This window comes from Oncorhynchus masou, chromosome 33, assembly GCF_036934945.1.
Source record: "Oncorhynchus masou masou isolate Uvic2021 chromosome 33, UVic_Omas_1.1, whole genome shotgun sequence".
NCBI lineage: Eukaryota > Metazoa > Chordata > Actinopteri > Salmoniformes > Salmonidae > Oncorhynchus > Oncorhynchus masou.
This window is the reverse complement of record NC_088244.1, coordinates 27,405,739-27,422,994: the sequence shown is the minus strand read 5'-3', so window position 1 is coordinate 27,422,994 and position 17,256 is coordinate 27,405,739. Positions and strand designations below refer to the sequence as shown.

The 17,256-nt window shown below is 42.7% G+C and overlaps 1 protein-coding gene across 1 annotated transcript in view; it reads left to right on the top strand.

Moving 5' to 3' along the window:
• The window catches only part of LOC135528175 (nephrocystin-4-like), a 203,596-nt gene that overhangs the window by 114,119 nt on the left and 72,221 nt on the right, over nt 1-17,256 (top strand). Inside the window, exons 11-14 of the mRNA XM_064957075.1 lie at nt 63-118; nt 5,454-5,591; nt 11,054-11,235; nt 15,110-15,301. Of these exons, the coding sequence (XP_064813147.1) occupies nt 63-118; nt 5,454-5,591; nt 11,054-11,235; nt 15,110-15,301 (568 nt within the window). The remainder of the gene's footprint in view (nt 1-62; nt 119-5,453; nt 5,592-11,053; nt 11,236-15,109; nt 15,302-17,256) is intronic.

The window sequence follows — 17,256 nt, the reverse complement described above, 5'->3', positions numbered from 1 at the left end:
GGAAGTAAAAGGAACAGTAAATAAGAGCTGTGTTTTTGAACTGTTTTTCTTTTTCTCTTTAGGTCAAAGTCGGCGTGCCTCTCAAGCATCTCCTCCGGGATCGCCACAAGGCCCAGGGGTAAGTAAGACTGTCTCAAAGATCAGTTGCCGCTAACATGGTCAGCCATGATCAGTCATGGATAGACCGTTCCCTGAAGCCATCGCCAACTCCACTCTGTTTTGAAGCATAGGTCTCCATACTGTCATAGTGGCTCCTGAGCATTTATTAAGTGCTGATCTAGGATCAGATCCCACCTGTCCATGTAATCATATTCATTGTGATCTTAAAGGAAAACTGATCATATCTGAGAGTCTTCATGAATACCAGCCTTCACTAGTAAACTAATATAGGACTTAGTGTTAGTTAGTTGCTACCACAATACTACATAATAATACTACATAATGTATATTAATGGCTCTGTTTGCTACCTAATGCTAAGAAAGTCAGTTAGACAAATAGCATTCTGTGCTCCAGTTCTACATGATTATCTCTTGAAAGAAACATGGTCATCTCTGTTCTAACGGGCTGTTTAAGTAAGGTTGTTTGGTACATAAGTGTTAGGGATCAGGTCTATCAAAATATCCTGCAGCATATGATGTGGTACTATGGAGCAGAGAGCTTCATCCACTTAATATTTGTGGGGAGGGTTTTTAATGACAAGTGTGTGTTACGTGCATGGGCGCATGTTTTTCAGTTGTGTGTGCTGGTACATATGCACTTGTGTGTGTGTTTCTGCACATGTGAATGTGAGTACATGTTTGCTGTGTGCGTCTCTGCATGTTTGTAAATGTATGTACATTAATGTGTCTGAGTTTGCATAAGGTGTGTGTGTGTGTGTGTGTGTGTGTGTGTGTGTGTGTGTGTGTGTGTGTGTGTGTGTGTCTGGGGCATGGTGGGGTGTGAGTGATGTCTCTCAGGCTGAGTGGGGCTGTCAAGTGAGGGGCCGGGCCCTGTGATGGATGCAGCTCTCTCACAGAGATAAGGCCCCACAGACACAGTAGAGGAGAAAGATTAGCTCTGTCTCAGTGCTGGATCTATGGGCCATAATGAGGACCTGGGTCTGCTCTCCTGCCTCTGGATTAAGTTTGCAGCTAAACATATCGGGTTGGAACAGGTAAAGGGAACAGAACCAAAAAATGGAAAAGAACTAAATGTTTCAAGGAACAGAATCAGAACCGGGAACAAAAGGGATCTATACGGTTTACCATTATTTTAAAAGCACAGGAACTGCTTAATATAGTTATTTTCTGTAATTAGAAACTCACACCCCACAGCAAACCCAACAACGAGTGTATAGTATCAGTATTGTATTGTTTCTTCATCCTATGTAATATATTCTCAGTGAATTTGGTGATGTTTTTCCCCCCGTTCATACAAATTGGTCATTGAAGCTGTTAGGTTTATGTCCCATCCTACGTCCTGATATTACCAGGTTCTGGCCACTAGATGGTGCTGTTCCTGCTATTAATGGATATTTCACCCTAATTCCATATTGGTTTAAGCAGTCTATTGACAATTTATGACATTAACCCATGCTTTGGTTTTGTTTACCTGGCCAACGTTTCAAATGCTACATGTTTTGCATTTGTGGCACAAATCCAATGCATGTCAGTGGTATCTATATTAGCATCTCTGTGCTTCATATCCAAATAATCTATAAGTACCATCATTGAGTTACACAATACATTGTTTGATACTTTAGGATGATTTGAACATGAAGTGTGAAAATTATAATATAGGTACCATTGAATTGCATTGATTTCTGCCACAAATGCTAAAAAGATAGCATTGGCCAACAAAACCTAAGCACGGGTTGCTGTCATACCTTATCAATAGTGTGTTTACAGGGTAAGGAAACCAACAGCATTTTGTAATTTGGGTGAACTATCCCTTTAACATTGGGGCACGGGGGATTCTTCACTTTTTCAGAAACAGCATCATCTAGTAGTCAGAACCTGGTAATATCAGGATGTAGGATGGAACATATACCTAACAACTTTTGTGTAGAGTGCCGTCTTTCGCATGGGGTGTCGGGTGTCCTGACTCTCTGTGGTCACTAAAGATCCCATGGCACTTATCCTGGCTAAATTCCCAAGCTGTCCCTCATACCACCACAGTCACCTAATTATCCCCAGCTTACAACTGGCTCATTCATCCCCCTCCTGTCCCCTGTAACTATTCCCCATGTCGTTGCTGTCAATGAGAATGTGTTCTCAGTCAGTTTACCTGTTAAAATAATAGTAAATAAAATGAAAAATCTACCTGAACAGGAAAAAATGAATAAAAATCTGGAGATACATTACATAGGATGAAGAAACAATACTCAGAGCCGCAGCTCCATACTACTTGTCAGACAAAGAGAACTGATACTAGATTCTCGTTGTTGGGGTGGGATTGGCGGGGGGTGTGGAGGGACCGTTTGGTTTGGTCCAAATCGAATGTTAGGTATTATATTTACTGACTATTATATTAATCCTTTAAATTAAAATGGCCAATTTGGATGCAATCAATTATCTTAATTTATCAGATATCAGATTATATTTCAACAAAATATGCTATTGTCATCTGTTTATTATAACTGTGCCCAATAATGTTTGTACCATGTTTGTGCTTCTACCATGTTGTGTTGCTACCATGTTGTTGTTATGTTGTGTTGCTACCATGCTGTGTTGTCATGTTTTGCTGCCTTGCTATGTTGTTGTCTTCGGTCTCTCTTTATGTAGTGTTGTGTTGTCGTCTATTGTTGTGATGTCTGTTTTGTCATATGTTTATTGTATTTCATTTGTATTTTTAATCCCATGCCCCCATCCCCGCAGGAGGCCTTTTGGTAGGCTGTCGTTGTAAATAAGAATTTGTTCTTAACTGACTTGCCTAGTTAAATAAAGGTTAAATAACAAATAAACTATATCAGAACAATCTGAGATGGTGGGTGTCGAAATCCTCTTATGTGCTTTTTAAGGTGGAACGACCCATCTGTAGCCTACCGACGTTACAAGCGTGATTCAGAAGATGGGTAGAGAAATTTGTAGCTTGAGAAGAATGGATTCACTTTTTCAGTGCTAGTTAGGGATACTATAGTTCACATTGTATTTATTAACTACAAAAATTCTGGTGCCTCTCTGCACACACAAGTCTGTTAGCTAGCTAAAGTTTAGTCAACTCTGAAGTTCAAAGACATTCAAAGTTCCTTTAGAGAAGCCACTCCTCCGTAGGTATAATAATACTGCATGTCATCACAACAAGATGCCCAGGGCTTCAAGGTTCTCTCACTCTCTCCCCACCCACAAAATTTCAGTTGCATCTTGCGCATTACACTTGTCTTTCCATCAGGCATGTAAACAACTCACTGAGCTCCACCTTGCCCGCTCCACAGCAATCTTCTCTATCTGCACAGCATTATTGATGAAGTAATTTAATATTGTGTTAAATACACCTTTTTTTAATATTTCAGAGGTTTACAAAGGAACAGAAAGGAACGATATAAACCTGTACTTTTTGTGTTGGTTCAAACCAGTTCAGAACTTTATTATGCAGGTCGGAACAGTGGAACGAAACGATTGGAAAATAATTTTGGTTCCAATGCCTGAAACATATTCTAGTAGCCTTGTACCTGCAGCTCCCAAGTTCTTATTGTCAAACGTACTCACGGACATACAGAAATGTAATAAATACACAGTTTTTCAAAGAAAAATTCTATTAGCCTATTATCTTGCAGGAAAGAACAGAAATGTTTGTATTTGCTTACAACCCAGAGCTGGTATTTGGACCGGCGAGCCTCCGCTTGCTGGTCCATTTCTCTAACCTTAAGGCTAACTGCCACCCCCACAAGCACCAGGCACCAACCAACTGAGCCACCAGAACAACAGAAGCGAGGCTACATGTATACATGTCAGATCAAAGTCGAGTATTCAACAATGGGGGGAATAAATAAACAAAAGCTACAGTATAACTCATGGTTTTGGCACAACTCTCCCTGATCCACAGTTCCAATTTATGTCGATAGAAATAACCCTCTTCATCAGCCATATCCCTGTGTCTCAAATGGCACCCTATTTCCCATTTAGTGCACTACTTTGGAACACAGCCGGTAGGGCTCTGTTCAAAGGTAATGCACTATATAGGGAATAGGGTGCAATTTGGGAATCAACCTCGGTCTCCTACCCTGCATTACTGTCAAACACCATTTAATCAATGCCATCCGGCACAGAAATAGGACTGTAAACAATATGTATTCACTGCTATATCTGCAAGCATTGTAGGATCTGACAACTTTGTTTTTCTGCATAAATTATTGATTCCTGACACTTTTGGTTCACTTTGAGCAGAATGCTAAGGCTCTATAAGACTATTTTTATCTAATATATAGAGCACTGTGTGTGTGTGTGTATTGCCTGGGAAGCCCCCTTCCATCATAGGCCGGTCTTGGGTTATGTTATTGTTGTTACCTGTGTTGGCAGTCAACAGTGTTGCCGAGGTGATGCTCTCTGTCTCTCTCTGTCTCGCTCTCTGTGTGTCTCTCTTTCTTCTATTTCTGTATCTCTCCATTTCTCGCCCTCTCTTTCCCTAACTCTGTTCTCCAATTTTCATCTCACTCTTTGTGACAAATTTATATTTTCTTCTCCCCCCTCAGTCAATCTTCAAATATTTTTTCCCTCTCCATATCTTTTTCCTTCTGTCTCCCACCTCCTCTCGTTTTCTCACTTACTAAGAGACATATGATGACAACCGCCAGCTGAGAGGTCGACTCCACAACGGCGACACACACACACACAGACACACACACACACACACACACAATCCCACATCGCAAGTCACCACAGCCTGCCACTATGGGTGTGAAACACACCAGACACGAGCGAGGCGCCTCTGTGTGTGAGAACACACACACAGGAGCAGGGGAACAGGCAGAGAAGAAGGCAATTAATGGTGGCGTTAGGCTTGAGCGCGAGCCGTACTGCCAACACTCTCTACCCAGCCTGTTTGCCCTGACACATAATGGGAGAGAAGACAACAACAGAGCAGTCAGCTGCTCACTGAGATGGTTGTGGCTCATAACACTGTTCTACTGAAATTGGCCCTGTTTGTCATCACTGTTATTTAAATATTGTCCCTTTTTATTAGAACTTGTTTGTTTGATGTCTGGTCTAGTTCAGTCTCATTGGAAACTGAAATGACAGGTGGATATGATTTGACGGCACACATTCCCGAAAATCCCACCCACCGTGTTATAATATGCTGCAGCTATAGAAGCCTATATATGGCAATGCTGTTATGCTAGCCATAGAGAACGCTCCCCACATAGTGCTCTTCATAAGACTCTAATCTTGCTTTATTTTGCAGCATTGATATGCGTTGTCATATTGTTTTAAATTAAGTCTAAATAGTTCATGTGAATTCCTGTTGTTTCTCCTAGCTCTCTATGTCTCAGCTGGCAGCTACTTCACGCTACCCGACCATGAGCCACTCCACTGCCGTGTCGCCATGGCAACAGCCGTTTTCCTCTCAGCTCTATCCTTCCCCATTGGCATCGGCCCACCAGCTGTCACATGTCGTAAGATTCCACCCCCGTACCCTCTCCTACGCGCACACCGACACAAACACGCATGGGGATACACACAGTGCTACTCACACGCAGACACACGGATACATACACACATAGACACACTGCTACATAAACACATATGGGCACTTTGTAGGTCTCTGACACACTCACGTATAAGTGTGCGCACACACACTCATGTATAATTTCCATGGATACGCAGAGAGCCACAGCGATTTGAATTCAAAGGCTCACTCACCTTTCTAACACAAAGCTATGTACAGACACATACCTACAGACACACAGGCACACGCGCGCACACACAACCTTGAGAGTACAGTTTTTGCTGAACTCTGGCATGCTCTTTGTCTTTGGGACTACACAAGGTTTTTCATCTTCTAAATCAAAAGAAACACTCTCTGACTCTGCACTCACATCATTGTGCAAAGGCTGATCCAATTTACTCAAGGTATCCAGTTTTTTACAAGCTGTGATTTTCTATTTAACACTACCTGGACACACTACAAATGCATTCCATTCCAAGTTTGATGCAAAGTCCCTGTCCTAGATAATTTGATGTCTTTTCATGTTGAGTATACTGATTACAGAATAAGACTCAGTTCTCACTGGTTTTGTTAAAATGTTTTTGTGGCTTAAAGTAACTGACCAGTCAAAATCATACTTGTAAAAGGTCATATTCTGTTAATTCATATCCAAATAATGTTGTTGAGTAGTCCTATACTCGTAATTGTGGTCAAAACATAAATTGAATAAAACAAAACACTTAAAAAAAAAAAAAAAACATCTCAAACTTGTACCTCTAACAGTTAAAAAATGCTTTCTATTTCCTCATAGAACAGGATATCATCTCCCTGAGGAGGATGAGCTAGCCAATCAGTGATCTACTTGCATAAATATTTGTAATGCCCGGTATAATCCCACATCATTCTGTTGTTGTGGTACGCCCACACCATTAAGTTGTTGTGGTACGCCCACACCATTCTGTTGTTGTGGTACGCCCACACCATTCTGTTTTTAGGGTACGCCCACACCATTAAGTTGTTGTGGTACGCCCACACCATTCTGTTTTTAGGGTACGCCCACACCATTCTGTTGTTGGGGTACGCCCACACCATTCTGTTGTTGGGGTACGCCCACACCATTCTGTTGTTGCGGTACGCCCACACCATTCTGTTTTTAGGGTACGCCCACACCATTCTGTTGTTGTGGTACGCCCACACCATTCTGTTGTTGTGGTACGCCCACACCATTCTGTTGTTGTGGTACGCCCACACCATTCTGTTGTTGGGGTACGCCCACACCATTCTGTTGTTGGGGTACGCCCACACCATTCTGTTGTTGTGGTGCGCCCACACCATTCTGTTGTTGGGGTACGCCCACACCATTCTGTTGTTGGGGTACGCCCACACCATTCTGTTGTTGTGGTACGCCCACACCATTCTGTTGTTGTGGTACGCCCACACCATTCTGTTGTTGGGGTACGCCCACACCATTCTGTTGTTGGGGTACGCCCACACCATTCTGTTGTTGGGGTACGCCCACACCATTCTGTTGTTGGGGTACGCCCACACCATTCTGTTGTTGGGGTACGCCCACACCATTCTGTTGTTGGGGTACGCCCACACCATTCTGTTGTTGGGGTACGCCCACACCATTCTGTTGTTGGGGTACGCCCACACCATTCTGTTGTTGGGGTACGCCCACACCATTCTGTTGTTGGGGTACGCCCACACCATTCTGTTGTTGGGGTACGCCCACACCATTCTGTTGTTGGGGTACGCCCACACCATTCTGTTGTTGGGGTACGCCCACACCATTCTGTTGTTGGGGTACGCCCACACCATTCTGTTGTTGGGGTACGCCCACACCACTCCAACACAGAAAAGCTGCTTTTTAACACATTTAAATAAATAAAAATGAATGGAAAACTATTTCACTCATATTGTAAGTAATTATAGGTCATATTTCAAAGAAATCAGGAAACACTGGGCAGTTACTTTAAAGAAGATCATTGTAAAGCTGAGGGTGCAGGAGCAGGAACTGTGGTACTAATCGTGTTGAGTAACTTCTCGCAAAATAGGAACGGTAATCATTTTTCCTGTTACAACCATGTTGTTCTTTGATTTCCTCACACACTCACAAGGATGCGTACATTTGGCGTCCATTCAACGTGTTTTTTTCTTCTTAAAATGAATGGTGTGAAAATAGTACATTATGAGTTTAATCTCGGAGTGTCTGAGTTCAACTGTTGGATATCTGTTTCATTCTCATTACAATCCGTTTAAACCGACTCAAATGTGCTCCAATATGTCTCTTTAATTTAGATGCCAACAAGAACATCCTTCTTCTCACAGACTTAAAGATCTGCATAGCTGCAAGTGTTACCGCTTGTATCGCCAAATCAATGTCATTATCATTCTTGTATCCAGGACAGTAGAGACACACACAGAACAAGTACACATCATATTTATATTACAGATAGCATAACACACAACACAGATTGCAGATAGCATAACACAAACAGGGTTTGAGCCTGGGTCTCCTGCATGCCACAAGACAATGTTAGCCTGCAGAGCTAAAGCTTAGGCATTTGCTCAGGGAACTAACACAAATATGTAGATGTGCTTCAAGGGAAATGTTTTGTGAATGTTCATCTAATGTAAGCAAACATTTCAATTGTTTTGTGTCAGCAGCAAACATTCGCAACCGCTAGCTAACCTAAGTGTCTGTTTAGGGTCTAAACTGCTGCTACAAATAGAAGTGGCCATGTAGACGTTCTATTAAATGTAGTAAGAATAGCGAAGTTTGAATATTGTTGATAAAAAGCCACAGTAAAACAGTAGAAATTAGCTATTTGCGGCTTCACCGTAACATTATGGGATGTCAATTCAAATAGTTCAATTGAAATTGTTACTTCGAAATATGTTCTCTGCAAACGAAAGCCTTGTTAAACCCACCTCAGGTCTCTGGCAGTAGGCCTTTTTCAAGACAAACATTCCAACCGACCCAGAACCACATCTAGATCGCAGGTTGACGTTTATTGGGATGAGTCTTGTCCTAGATGGGCCAGCTGCAAAGTGGAAATTGGCTATATTGAAAAAAATATGCCTTTTGGTCTTAATTTAACGTTACGGTTAGGCATTAGGTTTAGCAGTGTGGTTAGGTTTAGAATCAGATTTTAGGGCTTTGCTAGCTAGTGACCACTCTGCATAGCTACCTCCAGAACAAGATTCATGACAAAACTCTAACCTGCGTGTACAGTGCATTTGGAAAGTATTCAGACTTTTGACTTTGAGAGTTTACCTTAAAACCTTATTCTCAAATGAATTTAAAAAAAATGTTTTCCCCCTCATCAATCTATACGCAACACCCCATAATGACAATGCAAGAATAGGTTTTTAGACATTTTAGCAAATTGATAAAAAAACATAAGTACATAAGTATTCATACCCTTTACTCAGTACTTAGTTGAAGCACCTTTGGCAGTGATTACAGCCTCAAGTCTTCTTGGGTATGACACTGTATGCTTGGCACACCTGTATTGAGGAGTTTCTCCCATTCTTATCTGCATATCCTCTCAAGCTCTGTCAGGTTTCTCCAGAGATGTTTGAGTTCAAGTCCGGCTCTGGCTGGGCCATCAAGGACATTTAGAGAGTCATCCAGAAGCCACTCATGCGTTGTCTTGGCTGTGTGCTTACTGTCGTTATACTGTTGGACGGTGAACCTTCGCCCCAGTCTGAGGTCCTGAGCGCTCTGGAGCAGGTTTTCATCAAGGATCTCTCTGTATTTTGCTCCGTTCATCTTTACCTCGATCCTGACTAGTCTCCCAGTCCCTGCCATACTTCACCGTAGGGATGGTGCCAGGTTTCCTCCAGATGTGACACTTGGTATTCAGGCCAAAAAGTTCAATCTCGGTTTTGTCAGACCAGTGAATCTTGTTTCTCATGGTCTGAGAATCCTTTAGGTGCCTTTTAGCAAACTCCAAGCTGGCTGTCATGTGCCTTTTACTGATGAGTAGCTTCCGTCTGGCCACTCTACCATAAAGGCCTGATTGTTGTAGTGCTGCAGAGATGGTTGTCCTCCTGAAAGTTTCTCCACAGAGGAACTGTGAAGCTCTGTCAGAGTGACCATCGGGTTCTTGTTCACCTCCCTGACCAAGGCCCTTCTCACCCAATTGCTCAGTGCCTCGACACAATCCTGTCTCGGAGCTCTACGGACAATTCCTTTGACTTCATGGCTTGGTTTTTTTTCTGACATGCATTGTCAATTGTGGGACCTTATATAGACAGGTGTGTGCCTTTCCAAATCATGACCAATCAATTGAATTTACCACAAGTAGACTCCAATGAAGTTGTAGAAACATCTCAAGGATGATCAATGGAAACAGGATGCACCTGAGCTCAATTTCGGGCTCATACAGCAAAGGATCTGAATACTTTTATGTAAATAAGGTATTTCTGTTTTTTATTTTTAATATATTTGCACACACAAAAATAATCCTGTTTTTAATTTGTCATTATGGGGTATTGTGTGTAGATTGACGAGTAAACATTTTTATTTAATTCATTTTAGAATAAGGCTGTAACATAACAAAATGTGGAAAAGGTCAAGGGGTCTGAATACTTTCCAAATGTATATCAAACAGACAGAGGACATAATAATCCAACATCAATGTAATAGGCATTCAAGTAAAGTGTCAGCCATTCAAATGTACTTGAATCACCCTCGACTGCAGTGCCTAGTGCTTTTCTGTGGGCCTAACTAACTACTATAGGTCATTGTATACGTTTCCATCATGGCGGTGTGTGTTGCGGGCGTCACATTGTGACTTTGATGGAAGTCATTAAGGAGGAGGGTGATGGAAGGTCTTGTAATGTCCTGGCAGGTGTTTTCTTCCACCAATCACCACTAGGACAGGAGAGTGAGGACTGGACTGGAAAATTATGTCATTACCTCTACACAGCTAATTAGCAGCAAGGTTGTGTTCATTAGCCACTAAACAAAATAAAATTGACAAACGGGGAGGGACTATCTGATCTTTTTCCATTGCAAACCGTTTTGCTCGGGTGTGCGCTAATGACTACAACCCTGATACATCATTCTCAGTGATGCATGTGTCAATGATTCAGGGGAGTCATACTCGGGGAAACATTTTACATTAAGTTCCCCATATAAATTGTCATTACTTGAACTACATGCGTTCCATTAACGTAGTAAGGGAAACTGAACAATCTGTTTGTTTAGTACAATTTGTTTATTCAATTTGTTTCATTACATCCCCTGTAATTAGGTCGTCTTATGGTGACTTTATGTCAAGTTTGACCTAATGTTAGTTTTTATGTCAACCGCTATACATTGATAAGGCTCTCTCTTTCTCTTCTTTTTTTCACTAATTTCTTCTTTCTCTTTCTTTCTTGCTTTTCTCTCTCTCTCTCTCTCTCTCTTTGTGACAGGAGCTCCCAGCTGCCAGCAACATCACCCACCTTGAGGTGGACCTAAACGTGTCCCCTAGGGACCGCCTCCCTGCATACCAATCTGCCGCGCTGGCCAACGAGGGCCACCTGGAGCTCCAAGAGCTGCCATTCACCCCCATCCATGCCCCCATCATCACCATGGGAACACATGCTGCGCCCAGGTGAGCACCAGAGGCCAGGGTCCTTGTCACAGCCAGCGGTTTCACACATCGGTCCCTCGCCTGCTTTGGGTGCCTCGCAGAATGCCTGCATGTTAATGGAAGGATAGGGTCCTCAAGGTCCTTTATATCGACGTTACAAGGAGGTGTTCTGGGAAGAATTGCATAAACGACAGGACAAAATGAATTAGTTAACCATGACCCTTCAAAGCTAACTACAGCTGGATTACTAGTACTGTATCTCAAGTGGTGTTGTCATGTAAAGGGCTTTATCGCCAGCGCTAATGCAGTTCTACACTAGTCTCGACCCTGCTGTTTTACAACCATGATAAGTCACTCGCATCTGATCGGTCAGGCTTGAGTAGCATTCACGGTCCACACTTGCGGCTGTTACTGAAGTGTGATTAAAAGGCTATTGAATGCTAACCGGCCTCGCACCGTGGCTTTGAACATGCCTTGTTTTAGCTGCCGTGTTATCTCCGTCCAAAGATTTGGGCATCGGTCCATTACACCACAATTCTCTACTGTCTCGCTATCTACCGAGAGATCTATGGGTCAGCTAATTTGTCTAATGTGCAGTGGGTAGTATACAGTAGGTGGAACATTCAGTTAGGAGACAATTTAGAGGAGTAGGATTCTGCCCTGTTCTAAAATAGCATCTCAAGTGACTATTTACGATAAAAGACGGTGTGCAAGTAGTCATTTTTAAAGGGGGGCCATTCTTTAAATAACCTATGAGTCCTAACAGCATATCTGTTTACTAAATAGATAATATGGAGCTAATATAATGTAGGCGGTAGGCTATCTTAGTAGAAGTCATAATATAGTACAGTCAAGGTGTAACAGAGGAATAACACATGAGAAATGACACCGTGCAAATAACAGACACGGCGGCCGGCGCTCAAACAAACATTTTACATTTACATTTGAGTTATTTTGCAGACGCTCCTATCTGGAGTGCATACACTCTGGATAGGACAATATTGAACATATTGTTTGTACTTGTCCCCCATGGGAATCGAACCCACAACCCTGGCATTGCAAGTGCCATGCTCTACCAACTGAGCAAACAATTGCATTAGCACAGAATCAGATGAAAACAATTGGCTGGCATGGAAACCAGTCTTACAGGTTGTGTCCCAAATGACACACATTATCTTTGACCAGGGACCATACAGTGCATTCGGAAAGTATTCCGACCCCTTGAGTTTTTCCACATTTTGTTACTTTACAGTCTTATTTTCTAAAATGTATTAAATATTTTTTTTACATCATCAATCTACACACTTTAGCCCATAATGACACACAGCAAAAACAGGTTTTTATATATTTTTTCATTTACATAAGTATTCAGACCCTTTACTCAGTACTTTGTTGAAGCCCCTTTGGCAGCGATTACAGCCTCGAGTCTTCTTGGGTATGACGTTACAAGCTTGGCACAACTGTATTTGGGGATTTTCTCCCATTGTTATCTGCAAATCCTCTCAAGCTCTGTCAGGTTGGATGGGGAGTGTCGCTGCACAGCTATTTTCAGGTCTCTCCAGAGATGTTAGATCGGGTTCAAGTCCGGGCTCTGGCTGCGCCACTCAAGGACATTCAGAGACTTGTCCCAAAGCCACTCCTGCGTTGTCTTGGCTGTGTGCTTAGAGTTATTGTTCTGTTCGAAGGTGAACCTTTGCACCAGTCTGGGGTCCTGAGCGCTCTGAAGCAGGTTTTCATTAAGGATCTCTCTGTACTTTGCTCTGTTCATCTTTCCCTCGATCCTGACTAGTCTGCCAGTCCCTGACGCTGAAAAACATCCCCACAGCATGATGCTGCCACCACCATGCTTCACTGTAGAGATGGTGCCAGGTTTCCTCCAGATGTGACGCTTGGCATTCATACCAAAGAGTTCAATCTTGGTTTCGTCAGAACAGAGAATCTTGTTTCTCATGGTCTGAGAGTCCTTAGGGTGCCTTTTGGCAAACTCCAAGCACGCTGTCGTGTGCCTTTTACTGATGAGTGTCTTCCTGGCCACTCTACCATAAAGGCCTGATTGGTGGAGTGCTGCAGAGATGGTTGTCTTTCTGGAAGGTTCTCCCATCTTCACAGAGGAACTGGAGCTTTGTCAGAGTGAGCATTGGGGTATTTGAAACCTCTCTGACCAAGGCCCTTCTCCCCCAATTGCTCAGTGTGGCCGGGCGGCCAGCTCTACGAAGAGTCTTGGTGGTTCCAAACTTCTTTCATTTAAAAATGATGGAGGCCACGGTGTTCTTGGGGATCTTCAATGTTGCAGACAGTGTTGGCTACCCTTCCCCAGATCTGTGCCTCGACACAATCCTATCTTGGAGCTCTACAGACAATTCCTTTGACCTCATGGCTTGGTTTTTGCTCTGACATGCTCTGTCAACTGTGGGACCTTATTTAGACAGGTGTGTGCCTTTCCAAATCATGTCCAATCAATTGAATTTATCACAGGTGGACTCCAATCAAGTTGTAGAAACATCTCAAGGATGATCAATGGATTCTCATAGCTGATTCTCATAGCAAAGGGTCTGAATACTTGTGTAGATAAGGTATTTCTGTAGACCTATTTCTGTAGACCTAACAAGTTCTATAGACCTGTTTTTGCTTTGTTATTATGGGGTATTGTGTGTAGATTGATGAGAATTTTTTGTATTTTTTATCCATTTTATAATCCATTATAATCCAAAATGGGGGAAAAGTCAAGTGGTCTGAGTACTTTCCGAATGCGCTGTAAGGGGGCACAGTGTCTGGAACACAGACAGGCGTAGTGCTGTCCGCTGGGATGTAACTTATGGGACTGTGTCTTTAAAAAAAATATCTTCTGAGTGGAATGACCCACTTATTTGAGGAGGATCACAATGAACTTCAAATAACTTTATTAATTTCATTTCAATAATCACAACTGTGTGTCAGATTGAACCCCTTTGAAATTAAGACAGTGGCTCAAATATTAATCCAATCGGGGTGAATTAAGATGGGGAGACAGAAGTGTGAAATGTGTATATAGCCATGGCAAACTCGCTCATTTGATAAGGTCTTTGGCATTCCCCTCTGAATAAGCCCAAAACCTAATTAGTTATGAGTCTGTTTTTTCATATTACTTTTGAAGTAAATTGTATTTACTGATATGATTTGTCACATTCGTCTTACTGACATTCTCGTGGTAAACAACAGATTGTTAATTTTCCTTTCCCTGAATGTGCACTTTAACCAACCATCTGTGTCTGCTGCTCTGCTACTTATCATGCACGGAGTAGTCCATGTCAATATCAAAAATATAAGTTATGGATGTTACCATGGTTTCCTAAAAACAGGCGGGCCACTGTGATTAGAGATATTGGTTGATACAGATTATGGTTGAAATCCTGAGGGAGCGTTTTGACACTGGTCCTCCTCTCCCCCCAGATGGGATTCTCTCTGTGTGTTATCGATGAACAGGGTGTGGATGCCAACATCCTCAAACCATCTTAATCATTCTCCCTCCCATGTTTCGATTGCCAACCTGAGTATTAGGGTTGGGGTCAATTGCTCTCTTCGTGAATTGAAAACAAACCCTCATTGAATACAGTATAATGACTATAGAGTATAGTATTAAGACTATTTCACTGGAATTGAACCCAACCCATGTCACTGCGTTTTTCCATTAAGTTTGGTTGCTAACACAAATAGCTTTGTACTCTCTAGGGCTGTGTCTGAAATGAGACCATTTTGCCTAGTATATATAGTGCACTACTTTTGGCCAGAGCCTCGTGGGCTTCCTAACGGGCTCTGGCCAGAAGTAGTGTGCTATATAGGGAATAGGATCGATGCCATTTCAGACGAAGCCTAGATTCTTCTTTTTGTTTGAGGATTGTTTCCTCTTTTTTTGCAGCTCTTCCTTTGTGAGTTCCAGGAGCTCCCTGGCCCACCTCTACTCAGCCGGCTTCCCCAACATCACAGACCCCAGTGGGCTGGTGGCTGAAGTGCAGGACCCGACAGAGCCAGTCAACTTTGACCCCCAGAGAGAGGAGGCGGATCCCCTGCAGGGCAATGTGCTCCTGCTGCAGTTTCTGGCATTTTCCAGGTGAACCCACAGCCGTCTGGTCATGTTTGTGGCTCTACGGCACCATGCATAAACATCTCCCACGTAGTGTAGGCTGAGATTGATTCTAATCAGCATGTTATGTACTCTGTTGAACTGTACATTGTCTTCCAATATTCATATAGGATGGATTTTCACCTGTGCCTCCAGAATGCAATGCAGTATAAGGGTGTATCATAACTTCAGTCAAATGTTCACTTTGTCATGCATTGATCTCACTGGGCAAATAAGTGAACATTTGACTTAAGTGAAAGCTAGGATTCGCCCCATAGTGATGAAACCACATATGAGGATTTGAGCTTGACTATTTTTGTCTGCAAATAAGAATAATGGGCTTGAAAAAAATGACATTTTATATGAGCCTCCACACCACTTAGTATGAAAATATAAGAAGAGACATTTCCTGTGTGCACTTGGTCTCCAGCCAAGGACATACGGTGCTTTGTGATGTTGACGTCCAGCCAATATTACTTCAGTGCACTTACACACACTTACTCTTGGCGATTTAAGGCTCACACGCACGCATGAAAACATACGCACAAAAACACACACACACACACACAAAGCCTTGTCAAATAATTCCCAGGTCCTGCAGCTGTCCCCTCTGCCAAAGCCTGACTTTTATTTTGTCCTCAGCTCTGTCATCCCCAAGATAAAAGCATCAGGCATTTGTCATATGCATCACCGACGGCCCTGCAAGCAAGGTACAGCCACTTCTTTTGTGGCTGCAGCTTTGAGGCTTCAGCGCAGTTTGAAACATAATGGTAGCTTTTATGTTTTGACGATTACCTCTCTGACTGAATTGCAGGCTGGCAATTTACAGTAGTTTACCTCACATAAAAGGAATCAACAGATACGCTCAAAGTGCCGTAAGTGGGGGGAAATTAAGGATGAGACATTTTGTAATAAAAAAAAGGTATTTAATTTTATAAAGCTCGACGTTATCCTTTTTCCTGCCATCTCAGCTGCTCACTACTGTCAGGCTTGTAGGCCTTTCAGCATTTTCACTAAAACAATTTCAACCACCTCACAAATACATACTTCATGCCAACTTGAAGGCTGTCCAAGAGTCCTCGGCATTCGCGGCTCGCTCTGAAACAATGGGCACGACACACTTTGTTTCCCTAACAAAATGACCTAATAAACATGATGAACGGGTACAGCGGGCAAGGGGGAATGACTGAACCAACGAGTCTCCGGAATGACTGATATCATTTCTGCGTCTCTCTCTACAATGCTGTAATTATCAATCTTGTCTGTTTACTGGAAGAATATTAATGTCCGGCTGTGTCAGAAATGGCACCCTATATTGTGCACTGTGCCCTATATATTTCCTATATTGTGCACTGTGCCCTATATAGGGAATAGTGTGCATTTGGGACACAACCCCAATCTCTGTAGCCATATAGAGACATTAGCTTGCGCCGGCCTTTTTATCACGGGAATCTCTGCCTGTGTGTCTCCGGGGTCGGACTTTGCTCTTATTAAATTCCACTTCAACGTGGTGGTTTTGATACCGTTCGTGCTCGGTGGGCCTCACAGTGACTGCCTCACCCTAAACGCTTCTCCTCCCATTTATATAATGCCCAATGATTGATTGCTAATCTTCTCGCGGGGAAATAGAGAAGTAATCGTTTCCGTCCCTAATCTCACTCGCAGCTCATTTATTCCAAGCACCGAGACTGAGGGGACGGCGGGCGAGAGTTTGGGCCCACCCACGGTTTGGAGAGTATGTGTGTGGAGATTGTGTGTGTTTAGTGCTAATACGCTCACAGGGTGGTCGTTTTAAGTCGTGTGAAATAGAAGAAAGTTGAGGACTGATTTAGATTCAATCACTACCACCTATAGTTGATTTCCAGACTAGGACAAAAACTACATTCCTCTTGCTCTGAACGCAAATAATTTGGTCCCATCATCACAACGAAAAAAATAATACT